Source organism: Sus scrofa, chromosome 15 (genome assembly GCF_054392235.1).
Source record: "Sus scrofa isolate SSC_HxYL_T2T_F1_AM1 chromosome 15, Sscrofa_HxYL_maternal_Yorkshire_Landrace_v2.0, whole genome shotgun sequence".
Lineage (NCBI taxonomy): Eukaryota > Metazoa > Chordata > Mammalia > Artiodactyla > Suidae > Sus > Sus scrofa.
This window is the reverse complement of record NC_139397.1, coordinates 147,349,514-147,371,982: the sequence shown is the minus strand read 5'-3', so window position 1 is coordinate 147,371,982 and position 22,469 is coordinate 147,349,514. Positions and strand designations below refer to the sequence as shown.

Here is a 22,469-nt window from a genome sequence, read left to right as displayed (position 1 = left end):
TGCTGTGGCTGTGGTGTAGGCCGCTGGCTACCACTCCGATTAGACCTGGGAACCTCCATATGCCGAGGGTGCGGCCCTAAAAAGACAAAAAGAGAAAAAGAAAAAAGAAAAGAAAGAAAGATATAAAGCAAGCAAGCTCTGGATTTATCTCCGTAGATGATAAATAATGTTTATTAAAGCAGCTGTGATTCTCTGACGGAGCATCTGGGAAGACATATCGGGCTCAGGACTCCTGCCCCACCCCCTCCACACCCACCCAACTCTGGCAGTGACAGTTTGTCATCATGCTCCCTGAACCCTTCCCAGGCCCCTGGAACAGCAGTCCCGACAAGGGGCTGGGGTGGAGACGTGGCTCATGAGCGCCCCCTGGGGGAACCCGAGGGCTGAGTCGGTGGTGCCATTTCCTCCCCAGCCGTCAGGCCTGCCTTGAACCCATCTGAGCTCCCTGGGGCTCTGCCTCCGCCAGGGCTGCCAAGCGGAAGGCCTGCAGAGCCTGCACCAGCAACCGGGGAAGGCTTCGTGCCAGCGTGGCTGGCTCCAAGCCCACCAGGCCGCCGAAGACCACGTGCCGGCCCCCCAAGCCTGCTTGAATCCAGGCTCGGAAGAGCCCGGTCAGTGTCTTGGAGCCCAGATCTGCCAGCACCTGCAGAAAGAGAGAGAAGAGGCAGCTCGGGGGCCCACCACCCTACTATTGGCTCCTCTCCTCCTTGCCCCCAGAAACTCCCCCAGACCCCCCCATCCCTCCCCCCATCCTGCTCACTTGGCCACACCCTGCCCCACCAGCTTCACACCCACCTGGCACCCAGTTCCCACACCGCTGCCCTTCCCCTGGGAATCCCTTACCTCCACCCCCAGGACTGCTGGACCCCTGCCCATCAGGGCTGACCCAGGCGAGCCTTCTGTGCACACTGCGAGGGAGTCTGGGAAGCCTGGGGACCCACCTCATGAAAGTCCATGGCCAGGCGCTCTGAGGGGACCTGCAGAATCCAGGCGTGGGTGCCCTGGAGGGTGGCCAGCTTCTGCCGCAGGGGCTCCAACCCAGGGCAGCCTGCAGGAAGGGGAGAGGCGGCGGGAATAAGAGAACTGACACTAGCAGGAGGCCGTAGGTGGTATCCCCACAAGGACCTGGGGCCACGTCCCGGTGGGCCGACTTCTCCTGCTGCAGATGGGGCGGCCGAGGGCCAGCCGAGGCTCAGAGACGTTAAATGGTAACACAAAGCCCAGATTCTGTTGACAGTGATGAGGGCCCAAAGTCACAAGTCCCCCAGCCAAGGAATCATCCGCCCTGCTGCGGAGGAGGGGGAGCGTCGGTTTGACTGAGGCGGGATGGATTGAAACTGCTTCCCGGCACAGACTCTGCGGGAATCCGAGAAACCCGGCCTGGGCCCGCCCTAGGCCTAGTCCACGGCGATCGCCGGCAGGGGGCGTCATTACCGTTTGCTTCTGCGCGCGGCTCCGACCTCCGCTTCGGAAACCTCGTGCCCGCAGCCCACGATCCTGGGGAGATGCAGGATTAGGGGGACGCCTCGGCCGCGCTGGGCTGGAACCCGAGCTAGGCTGCAAGGGCCTGGGGTACCTGGGTGCAGCCGCTGCTCGTGAGAAGGGCGCCTGGGCGGATCCCGGAGCCGCGGAGCTGGGCGAGTCAGGGCCGGGGCCAGGCGCCGCACCCCCGGGCGCGGGCCGAACAGTTCCTGGGCGCCTCGCAGCAGTTCCAGCAGGGTGTGCGCCAGCGAGCGCAGTTCTGCGGGCGGGACAAGGGTCCAAGCGGCGGTCAGACGCGGGCCAGACCCCCAGGCCCCCAGGCCAGCCCCGGGAACCGGAACGGGACTGACCACATCGGCGGCGGCGCTGCAGGCACTGCTGGTGCGCCAAACGCGCACAGGCGCCCGCGGGCCCCGGGCACAGGTGGGCGTAGAAGGCGCAGGGCGGGGCGGCCTCGGCCAGAGGCTCCTCTTTCGGGTTCCAAGCCAGAAGCTCCCTGCAGCTGGGCTCGTGGCTGAAGGGGGCCGCTGCGGAGGAGCGGCAGAAACTAGCTCACACACACCCCGCTTTGGGCTCTAGCCCCCCAAAACCCTTCCCCAGAGGGAGACAGGCTTTCCCAACGCAAGAGGCTGGAAACAGGCAGGGTGGAAATGGGCTGGTCCCAGGGCAGTTAGTGGGACCCTGGGGAGAGGGCAATAGGAAAGGGATGCTGACCACTCATCTGCTCCCGGAGCCAGTCCTTGAACACAGCCACACGGGTGTAGACTCCCGGCTTCCCTGGCTCCCCACATCCGTCCCCCCAGGAAGTGACTCCGTACAAGACCTCCCTGGGGTGGGGACCAGGCTCAGAACAGGTCAGGGGGCCTCCAGAGTCACCCTGTGAAGACCCAAGCCAAGAGAGAGGGCACTGCATTGATGACCCCCCAGCTCTCAACTCCCCTGGGGTTATCACTCTTGTACCCATTTTAGTGATGAGGACATAGAGGCTCAGAGAAGCTCAGTGACAGTCTGATTGTAAAAGGAGGCTGTCCCGCCCACGGGGAGTGGCCCACCAACACCCTCGGATCAGTCAAGGCTCATACCTGGCACGAGTCAATGCCCCCGGCCAGGTAGCCAGCACAGAGCATGCTGCTAGGGCGCAGCCCAGGTCCCAGGGCCCTTCTGCAGGTATCCGGGCTGAGTAGGGGCACTCGGGCCTCCCTCACCGCCTCAGCCTCAGGCCCATCTACAGGGAAGGGGCAGTGGAAGGGGCTCAGGCCTATACCACAGCCACAGCAACTGGGATCTGAGCTGCTTCTGTGACCTACACCACAGCTCGTGGCAATGCTGGATCCGCGACCCACTGAACAATGGCAGGGATCGAACTCTTGTTCTCATGGATACTGATCGGGTTCAGGGAACTCTCTCCCAGTCCCCTCCTTGGACCCTCCCCCTTTATGGGGTGGGCAACATTTTGCTAAGGCAGCTGGACGCAGATAAGAATCCTACAGCCTGGCCTTCCCAAACTCCATCGCCCCACCCCACTCTTCCCACCACAGGCGCAGCTCACCCAGGCCCCACCCTCCCTAGTACCTTCGAAGAGGGCACCCCAGCCCGCGATGGCGCAGGCGGTGCCGGCGGGGGGCTCCTGGGGCTCCTGGGGCAGGCACACAGGGCGCGCCGCCCCTGCCGGGCTCACGGGCGTCCACAGCTGCACCAGGGCCAGGTCGTTGTGGAAGGTCCGAGGGTCAAACTGAGGAGGGGGTGGCAGTGCAGTGTCAACGAGGTTCGGGGTAGGTTGCCGTTGCCAACTCTGAGGTCCTGGGGGCTGCCCTCTCACCTTGGGGTGGGGCAAGATGCGGTTCACAGGTACCTCCTCCGCTTTTTCCCCGCGGGGCCCCTCGGCCAGCGTCACGGTCCACAGAAGCTCGTTCTGGGCGCTGCGGGGCGAGAGGAAGAAGACACGCAAGACAAGGATGCAGTGATGTCCCCTGGAGACCCTGCCCTCCGCCCACGGGTCCCACCCAGCGATCCCGCACGCCGGGCTGCTTCTCCGCCTGGGGGCAGGGAGGGCGGGCTTGGGAGAGGCCGCGGAACCGAGTGGGTCGAACACCCAGGCAGGTGCGTCCCAGAGATCTCTGTGCTGCTGGGTAGGCAGCAGGAGCGCCTTGAAGGCAGAGACAGGGTGGGGACCGCCGCCAGGGGGCAGCAGAGACCGGCCCTCGCTCGTGGCACCCGCCCGACGACCACGGAAGAGCTGAACCGGGGATCTGGGCCGGGCAGGGGCCTAGGGGCAGATGTACCCCGCGAAGCAGTGCGCCGCCGTGAGCACCCAGGATGCCGCCACCAGGACGCCGCCGCACAGAGGCTGCCCACCGAGTTGCAGCCTCACCAGCCAGGGCCAGGACCCTGGGGGTGCAGCGCTGCCCCCCACAATGCGGCCGTGGGCCCGCGTCACGTTGACAGTGCCCGGGTGTCTCTCTCCACAAGGACCTAGAAAGACCGAAGCGGTGTCAGGAGGGACAAGTCCTGGTCGTCCTCACCATTGAGACCCGTCCCCCCGGGGGCGTCCACCTGCCTTCAACCCTGCCCCCGTGAACCTTTTCAGCCTCACCTGGCTCAGGTGGATCCTGGAGGAAGGGGGCTTGAAGCCTGGGCCACCCAGGTGCTGTTGAGAAACAGACCTCTGAGCCTCGTGGCACCCTCCCACCCTTCCTCCACCCCAGGCTGGGCCGGAACCCTCTCCTGCCTCACCCCCCACGGGTTCACTGCCCTTACCCTCCCCCATAGCAGTCAGGGGCTCTTTCAGCAGCCATGAACTTCTCACTGTTCACCAAACGAGCCCAGACCGGTCCTGCCCTCCTGCCTTTGCACATGATGTGCCCAAGCCTGGTGAGCCCTTTCTACCTGGCAAGACCTTCGGGCGCATCATCTTGGCTGCAGCCCTGCCCAGTCTCTGTCCCCAAGGTGTGATGGGAAGGGATGGGGTGGGGGGGGGAGACAGGAGATCAGGCCCAGGGCAAGCTCACCAGGGCATGGGGTGGTGTGGTTGGCACAGCTACGGCACTCGTGCAGCCTGTGCTGGATCTCCATCGCCACTCGATTTACTGCCCACTCGGCGCTCCTCTGGGCAGCCCGCAACACTTTTGTCCCCTGGGCTGACAGAGCTGCTGGGACAGGGGCGCAAGTCAGGCGCAGCTGGGGTCTTCCAGGCTGGTCCTCCTTCTGCCAGCCCTGAGCCCCACCTTCGGAGACCCAGGGGGGAACGCAGGTTGGGCGCCAGGTGCCCGGGGACAGAACGCGGAGGACAAAGAGCCTGGGACCTCAGGCCCCAGGACTCAGGAGCAAACTCAGACCAGTTTCTTAGATCAAGTTACCTCCGTAATTTCAACTGAGTTGGGCAGGAATCTTTGAAAAGGGCCCTTCCTAAAAAGCCTGACAGAAAAACAGCCCTCCAGAGGTACAGACAGCACAGAACCCAGGTGCATTGGCACAAAATGATCGTGGTCGAGTGGCCCACCTCGGGGCCCAGAGAGCCAAGAGGATGCTGCCCTGAGCCTCTTCCTCCCTGCTAAACCCAGAACTTTCCAGAAAGCCCACCTTTGGGCAGGGCTTGCCGGCCCCCCTGCCCGGAACCCCCACCCACACCCCCGCCTCTATGTTCGATCGCCCTCGGCGACTCTCCAGACCAGCCTGGGCTCACCTTGCAGGGTGCTGGGGGGCAGGCGCAGGTACAGTGGGTGCCCATGGGCAAACTGTGGCCCTGGGAGGGGCGGCAGCAGCAGCAGCAGCACGGCCAGCAGCATGGTGACCGGGAGCCTGGGCAGGTCACCCTGTGCTCTTTCCCCCTCGGGGTCCTCCTTCCTCCCGGCGCTTGTGTCCTGGTGCCTGCCTCCCACGGCTGCCTTTCTGCCCCTGGGCACTGAGCTCTGCTTCGCATCATCTGACTCTCTTCTCTTACATCGCAGTGGCCCGCTTCCCCTGGTCAGTCCCTCACCTGGCCCTTAACTCCCAGGAGGCCGCAGGGGAAACGGGGCTTGGGGGGCTATATAGAGCACAGACTGGGGGGCACACGGGAAGGGGGCCAGGCCGGGGGAGGGATGAGGGTAGTGGGTTCGACTCTCACCTTTGAAGTCCCATCATCCAGGCTCTGAGGCCCCCCTTCTGTCAAAGGAGCCCTTGTTTCTGCGGCTCCATCAAAGGGGCCTGGACAGGCCAGAAGAGCTGACGGTTAGGCTGGGGGCCAGGCGGAGGGGGGCTGGCGGCCAGGGGCTGGCCCTGTCTCCAGGGCTCCGATGGGAGGCGGGAGTCCCATCTGCCTCTATTCCCCAAGGAGTTTACAACTCTGCTGGAGGCAGTCGCTCCTGGAGGGAGGAGGGCAGGGGGTGTCTGAGGGTCCTTGGCAGCCCCACCCCTAGAGGAGGTGCCCAAGCTCCCAACCCCTCTGCCCCTAATTGCTTGGCAGCGTCCCCTCCCCAGTGTGGCCATGTCTAAAGATGATCAAAGCGCCCTAATTAGCGCCGTAATTGCTGCACTGGGGGTGGTGGTTGGCAGGGAGGGGGGGAAGAGGCAGAGGCGGGCGGACGCTGGAGTGGCCCGGAGAGGAAGGCGGGAGATGAAAGGCCCCACCAGTGGCCCAGTTCGGGAAGGACAGGCCCCGGCAGCTTCTGCCACTCTCCCAGACCCCCTGCCCCTGCAGAGGGCCCGCTCAGCCTGCCCGGCATTGTTCTGAGTTGCTCTGACCCTGATCTGGCAGGAGGGCGTCTTCTGGAGTCTCACGGGAAGGGCCACCAATGGGCAGCTCTCCTGGGACTGAGTCCCCACCTGGGGCAGAGAGGAGGTGCCCTTTTGCCCCACAGAATATCCTGGGGCCAAACAAAAGAATCCCGGCACCCTAATTCAGCCTGGGGACCCACAGCGGCTTTGGCAGACGCAGTCCTTTTTCAGAGCAGCTCTGTCATGGCATCTCTTAGTAATACTACCCTTTCTTCTCCAGCCCTTGCTTCTTCTGCACAGGTGAACCTGCCCTGATTGGATCTGACTCCTCCTTTATTTATTTATTTTTTCTTATAAGGGCCGCACCCTCTATATATGGAAGTTCCCAGGCTAGGGTTCGATTCCGGAGGTACAGGGGCCGGCCTAGGCCAGATCTGAGCTGTGTCTGCAACCTATACCACAGCTCACCACAATGCCAGGTCCTTAACCCACTGAGTGAGGCCAGGGATCGAACCTTCATACTCAAGGATACTAGTCGGGTTTGTTACCACTGAGCCACACAGGAACTCCGGGGTTTGGGACTTTTTAATCTCCAAAGTCTTGGCAGAAAGGGTGTTTGCTCAACACAGCCTGTATTTGAAGCATAAACAGAGGTTTGAGAAAATATCTAAAGGAAAAGTATCTGTGGTTTCAAGAGAGTCATCAGAGTAGGGGCCCAGAAAGCAGAGATGGGTGGGAACGCTTAGCAGACCCTGGGGTGGAGGCCAACAGCTCAGATGCATCCATAGGTTCTTGTGTTCAAAATGAAGGGATTAAGGAGTTCCCATTGTGGCGCAGCAGAAACAAATTTCACTAGGAACCATAAGGTTGCGGGTTTGATCCCTGGCTTCACTCAGTGGGTTAAGGATCCTGCGTTGCTGTGGCTGTGGTGCAGGCCGGAAGCTGTAGCTCCGATTGGACCTGGGAACCTCTGCCGGTGTGACTCTAAAAAGCAAAAAGAGCAAAGCCTCACCATGCAGCGCCCTGTGGACACTACCCCTGGGGAGTTCCTCCGGGGGTACCCTTCCTGCCCACTGGGCACCTAAGTCCCTTAGCTGCTTGGATTCTGCCAAAGCCAGGTGGGCTAAGCTCCCACCTGCCTCCTGGTCCCCCTCCTGCCTCCACGGGTCTTTAAGGCAGGAGGCGGAGGAGCAAGAAGACCAGGAGTTGCTGATCTATTTACTGTCCCTCTGGTCCAACTCTCCTCAGGCTAAAAAAAAAAAAAGACCCCTGCCACCTGGAAAGAAAAATTAGGGGCTTCACAGCATGGGCTGCAATTCCGATCAAACTCCAGCTCACCCTTCTCTGCTGACTCCTCTGCCACTCCTGTCCCCATGGCTGGATGGGTCACTAGCCCTCGCCTCTCCTCTGTCTATACCCCACCTCGAGTCCAGGTCAATTTTTCATTCATTTGCACAAGTTACCTCCTAAGAACCATGTCTAACTCCAAGCTTAGTGGAATAATTTTATTATTATTATTATTATTTCGCATTTTAGGGCCACGTCCGAGGCATATGGAGGTTCCTAGGCTAGGGGTCTAATCGGAGCTGTAGCTGCCGGCCCACACCGCAGCCACAGCAACGCCAGATCCAAGCCACGTCTATAACCTACACCACAGCTCAAGGCAACACTGGGTCCTTAACCCACTAATCAAGGCCAGGGATTGAACCCGCAACCTCATGTTTCCTAGTGGGATTCATTTCCACTGCACCACAATGGGAAGCCCTGATTTTGTTTATTATTGTTGGTGGGTGCACTTGTTCCTTATCTGCTTCTCCCGAGAATGTGATGGCGAGGCCACTGTCCCAGCAGCATCTCTTATCTCTGTCACATCACCCTCTTGTATCTTCTTCAGAGCAACCATTTCTCTGTTGCAGGGGCTCTTGCCTGTTTAAGGGACTTTGTCTCTACAGCCTAGTCACGTGGGCAGTTGCCCCAGACCCGCCCCACAGTGCAGGGCTCCCTGCAGGACCCTATCAGAGGCCACGCTCCCCCATGGCCCCTCCTCCGAGTGGAAAGGGAAAAGGGACGGGGAGGAGGGCCTTTGGGGTGGCACAGGGCTGGTGGAGGGGACATCTTCTCTACCATCCTCCGCTACCCCCCCAAAAGGAGTTCCCTGGTGGCTCAGTGGGTTAATGATCTGACACTGTCATTGCGCTGGTGCGGGTTGGGTCCCTGGCCGAGGGAACTTCCACGTGCCACACGTGCAGAGAAGAGAGAGATTGGGAGGGAGAGGAAACGTCTTCCTTCGTGGCTCCAGCCAAGCGGGAGGGAGTGAGGCGTGGGATCCTTGGAGGAATCAAGGAAATCTTTGCTCAGGAATGGGGGTGCTGGGAGAGGGAGGGACTGGCATTTTGTTCCCAGTAGAGGTCAATTTGGCCAGAGGGCTCACAGACCAGCTGGGGCCCCTTGAAGGGACAGTGGGTGGCAGTGCCGAGTGGGGCAGGGCCCGTCCTCTCCCCCCCGCCGAGGTTCCTGGTCCCTGAGCATTTACAGGGGGCCTTCTCACATACGTCCACAGGCCTGAGGGTTGGCCCTGAGTGTGAAAGAGACTGGTGGCTCCAGGCTTTGGGGACAAAGTGCAGCACAATATGACACTGCCAGCTGTACATTGCTGTAATACGTGCCTCACGGACAGGACCGACTACGTAATATGCCAGGGTTTCAGGGCAAATTGAAAAAGAAGGGCCCCTTGTTCAATAGTTATTAAGAAATTCAGAGTTGCCTGGTGGCCTGGTGGTTAAGGATTGGGTGTTTTCGCTGCTGTGGCACAGATGCCAGCCCTGGCCCAAGAACTTCCACAAACCACAGGGGAAACCAAAAAAAAAAAAAAAAAAAAAAATTGCAAGGGAGTTTCCTGGTGGTCTAGTGGTTAGGATCCAGGGCTTTCACTGCTGCATCCCAGGTTCAATCCCTGGTCTGGGAACTGAGATCCCACATCACACGGCAGCCAAAAATAATAAAATAAAATAAAACAAAACTTAAGACTGTGGCATTAAACCAAATTTGAGGACTTCCTGAGCCAGGGAAGCCCCTGTGTCCAGGGAACCAGCCTGAGGGACTCTCCCGACCCCGCAGGTTGGCCCTCTGGCATTTCTCCTTCTCAGTGAAAAGGAGGTGTAGCCACCTTAGGGTCTGGACTCTGGTCCAGGGTTCCCCGGCCCGGATGAATCAGGAGCAAGGGCCCCTTTGCTTCCACCTCCCCCAGCACTGCAGAACCGCCCTCACTCGCACTCCCAACCCCATTCAAGCTTCTGAAGCTCAGCCCAAGCTCGGGGAGGGGAGAAGAGATTCTATCAAGCAGGAACGTGGAGTCTCAGGGGACAAAGTCCAGAAGGAGAAGGCTCTGCCCTGGGGGGGTGGAGAAGGCTGGGAATCTGGCCGGATGTTGGGAAGTGAGCTGCCCCTTCCAGTGGGAAACGGGCCTCCGAGGGCTGTGCCTGGAACACCTACCTTATTTCAACTCAGCACCCTGAGGAGTTGCGATTCCCCAGTAAGCTGGGAGAGAGACTGCGGCTGTGAGCTCTGCCCTTTGGTGTCTGTCTGCGGCTGGGGAGGAGGGCTTTCAGTCTCGCCCCTGGGATGTCCCCAGCGCCTACCACAGGGTGTGCCACACTGTATTTGCTGAACCAGTGAAGGCATGTGTGATCAGTACCGGCCCCTCTTCCTGCTGCGGGACTGAATTCCCTGCCTCCTGGCACGTCGACTTCAATCTGTCCATCGCCGTCCTGAGGTCCCCCTCTCCCCTGTCGGCTGCTCCCCATCCATCGGCTCCCTTTCCACGCCGGGGCGGGGCCTGGTCTGCAGGCGCTTCTCGCTCACGCCCACATTCAGACTGTGGCATGTGATGTGGGTGGGGGGAGAGAGGGGACAGTTTCTGGGGGACAGGCAGGGACCAGCCCTTCACACCCTCGCCTCTGAACTTGGGGAAGGAAGCGGCTCAGGGAGGTGACCCCTCCTGCAGTCCCCTCTTGTGCTGCCCCCTCTGCCTCCTTTTTTTCTGGGGCTGGAGGCGGGATGATGTCCAGGGTGCGGGAGGGATGCCCAAGGACCTGGAAGCTTGCTTAGTGGCATCTGTGGCCTCTGATTTCTCAGCCCCCCTCCAGGCCCCTGTCTCCTGCCTGGGAGGGGAGCCGGCCTTGTCTGTCGTCTGCTGGCCTTGCTGCCCCCATGCCCTGTGAGGCCACAGCTGCTCCCCCTCAGCCCCCATCCCCCCGCCCCGCAGGTGGAAGCAAAGTCTCAGCCCCCGTCTTCTGCTACAAGAAGAGGGCGGGGGGAGAACCTTGGACCTTTGCGTTGGTATTGCTGGAAAACCCCGGCAAGCTCAGGTCAGGAGGCTCCCATGGGCTCTGGTGATGTGGGCCCGCCCAGCAGCCTCCCCCCTGGCATGGAGCCCCTTCCTGTGTTCATAGGCGGACTGTAGGGGAACCCTGGGCCTCTGGAAATGGGGAGGAGAGACCCAGACACTGGGCGCCCTGGGGCAGATGCTGCTCTTCCAGGGGGAGACACTTGTCCTGGGGAGATCTCCCTGCCATGGGTGTGCTCACCCCTCCCTCCACCCCAAACCGCCCTGGGGCCCCGAGGGGCAGTGGCCAGAAGGGCTTGGGGCGGGGGGAGGGAGACTAAGCCCTGGCCAGTCTGCCTTTGGGGGCAGCGTCCGGGCCGGGAGAGCAGGCCGGCAGCTATGCCAGCCCTGCTGGCCAAAAGCAGCCACGAGCTGGTACTGGTACAATGACTGCGAGGAGATGTTCCTGTTGGGATGAGAGGCTGCTCAAGCCATGATTCAGAGCTCAGGCCCTGGGGTTCTGACTGTTCCTCCGGGTGACACCGGGCTGAGTCACTTCCTGCTGTGAATGGAACTGTTCCCCAAAGATATGTTGGTGTCCTGGCCCCCAGTGCCTCAGAATGTGACCTAATTTGGAAATAGAGTTGTGGGGAGGGGGGCAGAGAGCAGAGGTCACGCTGGAGCAGGGTGGACCCTTAATCCCATCTGTCCTTCCCAAAGAGAAGGGACACTTGGGGAGAGGGCCAGTGACAACAGAGGCCAAGACTGGAGCTATGCGTTGCAAGCCAAGGAGAGCCCCCACGCTGGATGTAAGAGAACGAATGGCAAGAGACAGATCCTCAAAACAGCCTTTGAAACGGCGTGACCCTGCCAACACCTCGATTTTGTGGGCCTTCCAGCCCCCAGAACTGTGAGAGTGTCCATTTCCACCCAGTGAGTGATCCTTTGCGATGGGCAGCCCAGGAAACTAACACCCTTCCCCATCTCTCAACCTCATGTTCCGAAATCTGGGAAATGGGCTAATAACATCCATCTTGCTCAGAGGATTAATGGACACCTGTTAGGCTTCTTGCAAAAGGCCGGCGGAGATTCTCACCATCGCTCTAGGTCGGCATTTTGCAGATGTTCAGAGTTCATGGGATGCTATTTCCTTGCATGAAGAGGCTCCTAGAAGGCAGCAAGGGGGATGGATGCTGGAGCCTAGAGAATAAGAAAGAATGGGATCTGGGGCAGGAGCAGGGCAGAGGCACTCCCCGGGTTGGTCTGTGTGGCCTGATGCTCAGAGGGAGTCTGAGCAGGGGGACCCCCTGGTCCCACGGGGCCTTCCTCACGCATGGCCTGTCCCCTTCAGTTTGTCAGCTTCACTTGCTCTGACTTCTCCCTCCGTTTGGGCTGAACTTGACTTTAAGAGGGAGAGGCAAGGGTGCTGCCTGGGGGTGGCGGTGGGATGCTGCCTGCAGGGTCCGTGGGTCTCGGAGAATGAGGTGGTCCTGGAACCTGCAGGCAGCGCTCTAAGGGGTTGGCGAGACCCATGGCTTCTCACCCAATATTCTCGGCAGGGGCCAAAGGTATGGTTGCTCCCCAAACGCACCGTGTGGTCCCCCCATATCAGAGTCTAGCCGTTTGTACACACCCCATAATCCTTTCAATCTCAGTCCTTTCCCACCACTCTTTCCTGTCAACCTCTTCTAAGTGCTTGGGAGGAGAAAGGGTGACCCCTGCACCCCCCCACCCCCGCCTTCTCTGGGGGGCCAACCACTACTCCAGGGATCCTGCGAGGGGTGGGGGAAACCTCTGCTTTTCCATTTTATTTTATTTTTAAAGTTTTTTTTTTTAAAGTTATTTCCACATTTAACAAATAATGTATTTTTTAATTTTATGGCTGCTCCTGTGGCATATGGAAATTCTCTGGGCCAGGGGCTGAACCTGAGGCACAGCTGCGACCGGTGGCAGCACGGGATCCTTTTTTTTAAAATTTATTATTTTTATTTATTTGTTTGTTTTATTTATTTATTTATATTTATTTTTTATTTATTAATCTTTTTTTTTTTTTTTTTTTTTGCTTTTTAAGTCTGCACCCACGGCATGTGGAAGTTCCCGGGCTGGGGTTGAATTGGAGTTGGGGATCCATGGAGCCTGAGGTCCTGCGTTACTAACAGCAGTTGCTAAGCTGACTGCCACCATGGGCCAGCTCTGGGCTGCATGGTTCATTTCTTAAGTTGAACCCTATGGAACCCATCAAAAGAGCTGTAACAGCTTTACTTAAGAAGTTGGAGTCAATATTGGAGTTCCCCTCGTGGCTCAGAGGAATCAAATCCAACTAGCATCCATGAGGCTGTGGGTTCGACCCCTGGCCTTGCACAGTGGGTTAAGGATCCAGTGTTCTGTGAACTGTGGTATAGGTCGCAGTCTCGGGCTGGGATCTGGCGTTGCTGTGGCTTTGCTGTAGGCTGGCAGCTGTAGCTCCCATTTGACCCCTAGCCTGGGAACCTCCATATGCCACAAGTACAGCCCTAAAAAAAGTAAAAAAAAAAAAAAGTCGGTATTTACAACATCCCAGAAATTACATCTTTCTCAGCATTTAAGCATGATGGAAAGCTTTAAGGAAGGAGGATACGTCCAGGTGAAATTATTCGAAGTTAAGTATGTGCGGAATTTTGAATACCATTGTTCAAGCTTGTGATTAAAAAATGCAAACCAGGAGTTCCCGACATGGCGCAGCAGAAACAAATCCGACTAGGAACATTGAGGTTGCGGATTCAATCCCTGTCCTCGCTCAGTGGGTTAAGGATCCTGCGTTGCGGTGAGCTGTGGTGCAGGTCACAGACGTGGCTTGGATCTGGTGTTGCTGTGGCTGTGGTGTAGATTAGACCCCTAGCCTGGAAACTCCACATGCTTCTGGTGCGGCCCTAAAAGGGCAGAGGACAAAAAAATCCCTTTCTTATGATCTCTCTCCATAAGTTTTTCCATTTTCTTGATCTTGCTGTCAGCTGTGTTTCTCTGAAAGGTTGCTAACTTAACATCTTCAAGTTCTACTATAATGTTCACATTTCTCCCCCCCCCCCGACAAGAAAGATCCTCCCTAATCAATATATATATATATATTTTTTTTGCTTTTAAGTCCACACCTGCGGCGTTTGGAATTTCCCAGGCTAGGGGTCGAATCCGACCTACACCAGAGCCACAGCAACGCCATATCAGAGTCGCGCCTACGACCTCCAGCACAGCTCATGGCAACACCAGATCCTCAACCCACTGAGCGAGGCCAGGGATCAAACCCTCAACCTCATGGTTTCTAGTCGGATTTGTTTCTGCTGAGCCACGACGGGAACGCCAATGCTTTTTATTCTTATTGTTTTCACATCTTTTTGGTAATATGAGATGTTCTTTTTAGAAAATGCCATCTTGTGGTTTCTTTCAGTTTCCTTCCGTTTATTTTCCTTTGTTAAAATAAACAAATTAAATTTAATAAAGTGTATTTAAAATACTCAGGAATTCCCGTTGTGACTCAGCAGGTTGAGAACCCAACTAGTATCCATGAGGATGTGAGTTCAATCCCTGGCCTCGCTCAGTGGGTTAAGGATCCAGCATTGCTGTGAGCTGCGGTGTAGTTCGCAGATGCAACTCTGATCCCATGTTGCTGTGGCTGTGGTGTAAGCCAGTAGCTGTAGCTCCGATTCAGCCCCTAGCCTGGGCACTTCCATATACCGCAGGTACAGCCCTGAAAATTAAAATAAAATAAAATAAGATACTTACTATGATCCCTTTCCTAGCAATATTTTTATCCATTTAGCTCTCTAAACTTGCACCTGTATCAGCACAAAAAGAGATGTCTGGAAATGGTTATTAGTCACTAATTATGGCTTTTTTTTTGGGGGGGGGGCTTTTTTTTGCCTTTTCTAGGGCTGCACCTGCAGCATATGGAGGTTCCCAGGCTAGAGGTTGAGTCAGAGCTGTAGCTGCCAGTCTACACCACAGCCACAGCAATGCAGGATCCGAGCTGCGACTGCGACCTACACCACAGCTCACGGCAACACCGGATCCATAACCCACTGAGTGAGGCCAGGGATCAAACCCTCAATCTCATGGTTTCTAGTCGGATTCGTTAACCACTGCGCCACGACAGGAGCTCCTAATTACGGCTATTTCTGAAAGAGAGATTTATCTTTATTTTTGTTTTGCTTCTTACTTTCTTACTTTCTCACTTAGCTCAAGTTCCTTTAAACCAGCAGGTAGCATTTGCACAAATGCAAAACATGAAGAGTATAAAAGCAAAGTGCAGGGCATCCAGTGGAAACCTTATCAATGATACAAAGTTTGTAGTGCAGTATTTCACCGGATAAATATTAATGTGGAAAATTGACCAACGATAAACAGTTTCCCATGGTTTAATGTATTACAATGTACTAAGCCTTTAACGATCACAACGCTTTAAGGCAGATGTCATTGGACACAGTTCACAGATAAGGCCACTGAGGCTCAGAGCAGAGAAATGAAGAGCTATGTCGCCTGGCCACTCCTTTGACTACTGCCCAGCCCTGCCTTCTGAGGCCACCAGTGCCTCCTGCCTATGTCACACATCAGGGTTTGCCCAAGTCTCTTGACACAAAGGTCAAAGGTTCTTCTTGAAAGGGTAGAGGGTTTGCCTCCGCGTGGGGGGACCTGGCTGTGCTGAGGCAGGAGGGGGCCAAGGGGAGCAGCTGTGAGGGCACCTGGGGGAAAGGGTGGGGTCTTCCAATGGCAGACAAAGCAGAGGGCTGGAGGCCAGGGGCCCAGAGGGGTTGGAGTGAGGTGGGAGAGGAGAACCCAGGGCCTTGATGCCACCAAAGTCCTTCCAGCATCCATCTTGCACCCCTGGCTCGGCTCTACTCCCTAAGACTCCTAAGGTCTGGGACCCCGAGGCGGAGTGGCTCAGCCACTCTCTGAGCTTGGCTGCACCCATGGCAAAGAAGCGGGGTGGCTCACACACCAAGACCCCTCCGCACAGCCTCACCACCTTCCCTTTGGGCATGTTCTGCCCCGCCCCAGAGCTCCAGACCCCATCACCCAGTGTCCAGTGGAGGCTGGCAGCCAGGGCAGGGGACCAGAGGTGGGGGGTGGCTAATTAACACCCCAAGCTAATTATGGTGGTGAGTAAGGCGCTTTGCCTGTCATAGCCCCCTTCCTGTGCGTGTGCATGCACACACACACACACACACACACACACACACACTCACTGAAGTGCAGCCCATTTGCAGGGTAATGGCTTCGGAATTATCTATGGCATTAGCAGCAGCCAGACTGGGCGAGGTAGGGCAGGTTAAAGGCAGGCGTCCCAGGCTGGGACTGGGGGATCCCGATGGAGGAAGTGGGTGCCCTGGGATGGCATCTGGGCCCCTGGAGATGCTGCAGTGGGGGAGGATAAGGTTGGGATGCCAAGAGCTTGGTGGGGGTCAGGACCAGGTGAAGGGCCCCTGCTCACCACTGCCCAGTCCTTTCCTTCCCGTTTCCAAGGCCTGTGAGTGGACAGACAACCAGGGGCACTAACCCAGGACCTCAGATCACAGCCAGGTAGTCCCTGGTCTCCTGTCCTGGCCTCAGGGCCGTGTCTGCTACTCAGTCCTGGGCAGTGACATCCTCCTGACAGCCTAGAGAGGGTGGCCAAGGGTGGTGAAGGGACAAAAAGGGACCCCTAGGAAGGAGGACATGGGTTGTGGGCGTGGCAAGGGGGCAGCAGGCTGAGGTGTTTCCCTCCAGGTGGCAGGGTCAGGGCCAAGGTGCCCAGCAGTGCCAGGGAGTTGGGGATCTGGGAGGGAGAACCTCTTTCTTCTGCAGATTGGGAAACTGAAAAGAGCCACCACCTGGGTCTTCAGAAAAAGCCTCGGAATGTCTGTTTCATGGAGTGAGGACATGGGGCTAATCTCATCCTGAGCCCCCTTAGCCAGCTAGCCCTGGCGGGGGCAGCAAGGCCCCAGTTTAAAAAAAAAAGCAGGGCAAGCTGGACCTTCCAGGCTGCTTGGGATACTGAGGTTGCAGTGGTGTGGGGGCGGGGATGGCCCCTGGGGTACCTAAGATCCCATCCCAGGGCTCAGGCAGGCACGGCGTCTGCCATGAGAGTGTTGGTGAGTCATGCCCATCAGCCTGACAAAAAAGCCAGGCTCCACGACTCTGGCAGTGGCAGAGCATCCCCCCACCTGTGGGCACACCCAGATTGCATTTGTTGAAATAAATTGCTGGAGAAAATAAATCCTGCACACATGATTAATGGGAGGCAGGCAGCCGCCACAAAGAGCCGCTGGGGAACAGAGTGACAGTCGGGCACAGAGCCAGTGTAGCTGTGGGGCCTCCGGGAAGGGGCTCTGGTGACTACACAGCCACCGGGGTCGCTGTGGCCCTGGCATGGCCACCCAACAGGGGGGGACCGAGCCTGCAAACTGACAAGGCCCCCGGGGGGTCAGGCCACCCCCCAACGTGGCTCTCCACCATCGCACGCAGTGTGCAGTGGGAGCATCCTGAGCTTGGAGCCCCTCTGACCTGGACTGGTGATTGGGGGTCCCCATGAGCCAGAGCAGGGACAAAGTAAAGCCAAGGTCTCAGGAGGAAGGACAAGGGCTGATGAGAAAGGAATCCTGCCAGCTCGCCGTGAGTCTTTGAGCAAGTCACCTCCTGCCTAAGCCTCAGTCTCATCTGCTCCACAGAGTACCTGTGCCTTCTAAGGGGTTGAGAGTCGAAGCTGAGGGCACCCATGCAAAGCACCGACGAGGAATGTGGAGCACACGAGGGACCATCCCAGACAACAAAGGGGAGTTCCCTGGTGGCCTAGCGGTTAAGGACCCAGCAATGTCAGTACTGTGGCTCTGGTTACTGCTCTGGCACAGGTTTTATCCCTGGCCTGGGAACTTCTGCATGGCGGGGCTCGACCAAAAGAGAGGGTGGGTGGCAGAAGCCAGCATCTCTGACATGCCCGAGCTGGGGACTGGGGCATAGTCTCTGCTCGCATGGAGCGCACAGGCTGGTGGTAGGCAAATACCGAAGAAATAATAATAACGGCATAACAATGTGATTCGAATGCACCAGTTACGGTAAAGGAGAAGAGCTGCGTGCGGGGGAGACACAGGCAGTGGGTTTACTGTCTAGAGGTCAAGACAGGCTCTCAGTGAACCCTGAACACAAGCGAATTTGTGGCAAATACCCACAAGTACATCAGCCTTCTCTGCTGGTGAGGCTGCTGAGAAACAGTCTGATCATGGCTTGGGGACAGTGTGACAGCGCAAGCCCCAGGCAGGGCACCTGGTAAAACCTGATCAAGTACCCACCCACGTTACACACACTCTCATTCTGTGAATAGGACTCACAGGACGTTTTACCCCACTTGTCTGTCTAAAAGCCCCCTTTTTTTTTAGTCTTTGCTAGGGCTGCACCCACAGCATATGGAGGTTCCCAGGCTAGGGGTCCAATCAGAGCTGTAGCTGCTGGCCTACACCACAGCCACAGCAAGGCTGGATCCAAGCCACATTCTGCAACCCACACCACAGCTCACGGCAACGCTGGATCCCTAACCCACTGAGTGAGGCCAGGGATCAAACCTGCGTCCTCATGGATGCTAGTCGGGTTCGTTAACCACTGAGCCATGACGGGAACTCCCCAAAAGCACACTTACGAAATGGTGGATGTGCAAGATGTTCACTGCAACATTGCTAGTAAGAGCCCAAAAGGAGCAACCTTAAAATGGGCTGTGTTCAGCCACACAAGGGAAAACGATGTAGCTGTAAAAAAGGAACAAGGAATCTTTGTTTTGGAAAGAATGTCAAGATAGATTTAGTGAAAACAAAATGCACAACAGAGTGTACATGATATGCTACCTTTTGTAGAAGAATGGAGGAAAAATGAGAGCACAGATTTTTATTTTCTTTAGAAGATTATGTAAGAAATTAATAAACATGCCACCTGGCAGGTATGTGGGGGGTTGGGACCAGGTACTTGGGGACAGCGTTGCAAGAAGCCTTTTTACTTTGTATTGCTTTGATTTTTTGAATCAATTGGGCTATTATCTTCTGAAAAAAAATTTTTTTAAATTATATTTAAGGGACTTGGTTTCCTCCTGGAGGGCAGAGGGCTCCCTGGGGGAATTGCAGCGGGGAACTGAAGAAGCCAAAGTTCCTCAGGCGTGAACCCGTCCCTGGAGAAAACTTACTGATTCTGGGCCCTCTCTATTTAAACACTGACCCGTTCTGAACAAACCAGTTTTGGGAACAGTTCATCCATTCAACCTTCAGAGAAGGACGGGAGCTCAGGGGAAGTGAGACCCCAGCACAGATGGCTCCCAACCAAGCCCCTGACTCTGGGTCCTGGGCTTGCAGGGAGGCCAAGGACTCCACCGGTGGACCTGCGGGATCGACTCGAGCCCTGCACGGCGGATGCGGATGGAGCAGCATCGCGGAAGGAGCGCCGCCGGGTGGGATGCCCGGGGTGGGATGCCCGCCCGCCACCGGATGAGAGGATGGGCAGCGTGGCGGGCCACCTGCAAGCTCTGGGGCGGGAGAGCTACACAGCAGACCTCCCAGCGGCCAGGCCAGGAGGCCTGCCGACCCTCCCCATCCGGACGCGAGGAAGCCCCTCCTTCCGACGGACCAGCCCAGCGGGTCCCGGGCTAAGGGGGTGGGGGGCCGAGCAGGAGTGGGGCGCCCCCTGGTGGCGCTCGGGGAGAGACACAGACTTGAAAAATGGAATCCCTGGACCAGCACCCCAGGGACCGGTGGGGCGCGAGGTAGAACGGAGGAGTCTCCCAGCTGGGACAAGGGATTCGAACCGGGGCGATCAGGGGGAGATCTTGGGGCGGTCGAAGGAAGAGCTCAGTGACTGTGGCTACCCCAGTTACCCCACAGCGGATGGCCTGTGGGCGTCGGTTTCGGAAGCACCGCCCCATGGCGTCCCCGTCCCCGTCCCCTCCCTCGCGCCTCCCCAGCAGAAGGGCACAGCTGCTGGCCTGGCATTCCGAAGTTCAGGGAGTGAATCTCCTGCGTTTTCTGCCCTTGCCAGGATCTCTCCACCCTCCCTCCTCCCCCTTTTCCCCAAGGCAGCCGCTCTTTTTTGTGTGTGTTTGGTTTTTTTGTCGTCCTCATTTTAGGGCTCACCTGCGGCGTATGGAGCTTCCCAGGCTAGGGGTTCAATCGGAGCTACAGCTGCCGGCCTACACCACAGCCACAGCAACGCGGGATCCAAGCCTCATCTGTGACCTACACCACAGCTCACCGCAACACCGGATCCTTAACCCCCCGAGCAGGGCCAGGGATCAAACCCACAACCTCATGGTTCCTAGTCAGATTCATTTCCACTGCGCCACGACGGGAACTCCAAGGCAGCCTCTCTTTGCTCTTTGTTCTCTGAATCGTCCTTTACCTGCTCAAGCCACAGCACCCCCCTCCCCACAGATTTGCCCACCTGGGAAATCCTGGAGCCAGCAAAGTGTAGGAGCCGACAGCACCACGAGCACTGAGTGGGACCGGAGGGCAGAGCAGCAGATGATGGCGCTGGAGGGAGGGGGGCACAGAGAATGGAGGTAGCTGGGCTCCTGACCCCTGCTCTCTGGGGCATGGGGCCCTGGGCCTCAGATTTGGGGTTTCCCCTCATCTCATCATTGTGTCTGAGCACAATGCTCAGATCATCCCTGCTTCCCAGCTAGTGTGCGTGCACACACATGCGCACTGGGTAGTGATGGCCCTCAGAGCAGAGGTCTGGGGCATCTGAGCCAGGCCAGGGTGGGCTTTGTTAATGGCTTATATACGTTGTCCCCACTAAGCCTAAAGATATGCCCATAGCGCAGATGTGGCAACTGAGGCATGGCAAGGTCAATGGCTTACCAAGTTGAGCCAGGATTCCCAGGTCTGGCCACAAGCCCGTCTGAGGATGAAAAGGGGGTGTGGGGACTCCCTCCGGGTGTCACCTTGCTTACATGGTCATGGCTGGGGCCTGAGGGAAATAAGACAATTAACAGCCATTTGTGGGGAGTTCTCTTGGGGCACAGTGAGTTAAGGATCAGGCGTTGTCACTGCAGAGGCTTGGGTTGCTGCTGTGGCGTGGGTTCGATCCCTGGCCCAGGGATCTTCCACAGGCCTTGAGCATGCCCAAAGCAAAACAAAACAAAACACACACAAACACACACACACACAAACAACCTCCCAGCAATTTGTGAAGTGCACCGAAGCATCAGGATATGCCAGGCCCCAGTCTAGGCATCCTACAGGAACTGACTCAAGCATCCCTCGGAGAAGCTTTATGCTCTGGGGCTATAATCACCCCACCTTAGAGATGGGGTCTGAGTGGGGAAATGCAAGGTTGCACAACCTTCTGGGGACCACACAACACAAAGGCTGGAGCTAAACTCTGAACCCAGGCAGGCGAGCGCTGCTGTCTGAACCGGTATTCGAGTAGCTCTGAGATCCTGGCAGAGGGGCAAGCTGTCCCTGTGATCTGCCTGGAGTCCATCTTTGCCCAGTTTTGCTCTCTCCGGGCCCCTTGTCTTTGAACCACGCTGTCTCTAAGTCCTGCTCTGGACATGGCCGCACATTCTTCCCCTCCGAGGCCCCTGGAGACTGGCTCTGGTACAGCGAGGATTCAATGAGGGAGGGGCTCCTTAAGCAGCGCATGAACTTGGAGTTGGAACTTACTTTCTGTAGTGCCTCCCCCCACCCCGCCTCCAGGAAACAGGCTGCCAGGAAAGGGTGTTGCCCCTTGGTCCTGCCCCTTGGTCTAGGTCAGTTCTGACAGGGCCACCAGCCCACCCAGTGTCCTCCAAGCCCAGGAGGCTCAGGAGGTTCAGGATCAAGTTCAGCACATCAGAGACCAAGTCTAGACTTGAAGCCAGGCTTCCAGCTTGGCCCTCCCTGGAAGCTGAATCCCCCTTGGTGGCAGACCTGCCCAGCTTAGCCATGGCCCTGACCAAGGCATCCTTCTCCTCTATGAAGACAGGTGTCTCTTTTTTTGCCACCCACACCCGCCCTGCTGCCAAGTCCTTGTGTCTTTCTGTCCCCCACCCCCATTTCTTCTCTCCCCGCTGTGTCTCTGTTTCTGCATAGCTCTGTGGCCTCTCTCTCTCTCCCTCCCTCCCTCCCCACCTCTCTGCCACCCCCCCACCCCTCCACCCCTCACCCCTGCCCTCTTTCAAGCTCCCAGCCTCCTCCACCTTCCCAGAGCCTGGTCTTCAGAAAGCCCCCTTCTCTTCCTGGCCTTCTTGGAGGTGGAGCGGGAGCAGGAGCACATTTCTTGTCGCCCAGGCCTAATATCTTAATGCAAAGCCATTACTCACCGGAGTCCAGGCAGGGCAGGCCTCTCCCCTCCTCGTTTGTCATCTCGAGTGAAGCCTCTGCGTTGTTCCTCAGGGGCCAGATTAAGGGACTGACAGGCCGGATGAACAAATTTAGCTGCCAGCGCGGCCTCCTCAGGCCCTCCCTCCCCAGCCTCCCTGGCGGCTCCGGGCCCCTGAACTTTGAGTAGGGGAGGTCTGAGGCCTCAGGGTCCTGGTTTCTGATCCTCCTCACCCGGCAGGGGCAGGGGTCCTGGGAGCTTTTCTCCTAAGAGAGCAAGAGAAAAGGAGCTGGGGCCAGAATGACCAGGACCCCCGGGGACTCTTGAGCATTTACCATAAAAATAGAACCATCAGGAATTCCTGCTGTGGCAAAAAGGGGTCCGTGGCATCTTAGGGGGACAGGTTCCATCCCCGGCAAGGCACAGTGGGTTAAGAGTCCAGCATTGCCGAGGTTGCAGCTTAGGTCATGACTGCTCTGGCTGGCTCGGATCTGATCCCTGGCCTGGAACCTCCATATGCCTTGGGGTGGCCAAAAAAGAAAACAAGGAAAAAATAAAAATAAAACGTCCACACTAAATATAGCTCTTAAATCCTGTCAGGCACATCGGCAGGTCTTTACCTGTATTCACTCATTTCATCCTTACAACAACCTTATGAAGCAGGTACTATTATTATCTTCATTTA

At 57.4% G+C, this 22,469-nt stretch overlaps 1 protein-coding gene across 4 annotated transcripts; it reads right to left on the bottom strand.

Moving 5' to 3' along the window:
• Positions 1-143: 143 nt before the first annotated feature.
• Positions 144-21,841, bottom strand: PRSS56 (serine protease 56). 4 transcript variants are annotated; one of them, XM_084999241.1, is made up of 18 exons: positions 21,786-21,841; positions 20,341-20,449; positions 19,922-20,010; positions 11,598-11,701; positions 9,670-10,051; positions 5,165-5,825; positions 4,491-4,628; positions 4,076-4,129; positions 3,765-3,954; positions 3,302-3,401; positions 3,055-3,214; positions 2,565-2,707; positions 2,197-2,359; positions 1,833-2,009; positions 1,577-1,741; positions 1,435-1,497; positions 942-1,048; positions 144-643 (listed from the first exon to the last, which is right to left on the bottom strand). In XM_084999241.1, the coding sequence occupies exons 6-18, from the start codon at positions 5,265-5,267 to the stop codon at positions 416-418; spliced, it is 1,791 nt and encodes a 596-aa protein (XP_084855367.1). In that variant the 5' UTR covers positions 5,268-5,825; positions 9,670-10,051; positions 11,598-11,701; positions 19,922-20,010; positions 20,341-20,449; positions 21,786-21,841; the 3' UTR covers positions 144-415. The 4 variants fall into 4 exon arrangements, with proteins under 4 accessions (XP_084855367.1, XP_020930945.1, XP_084855369.1 ...); XM_021075286.2 differs by having other exon boundaries at positions 5,588-5,825; XM_084999243.1 differs by lacking the exon at positions 4,076-4,129.
• Positions 21,842-22,469: the final 628 nt, after the last annotated feature.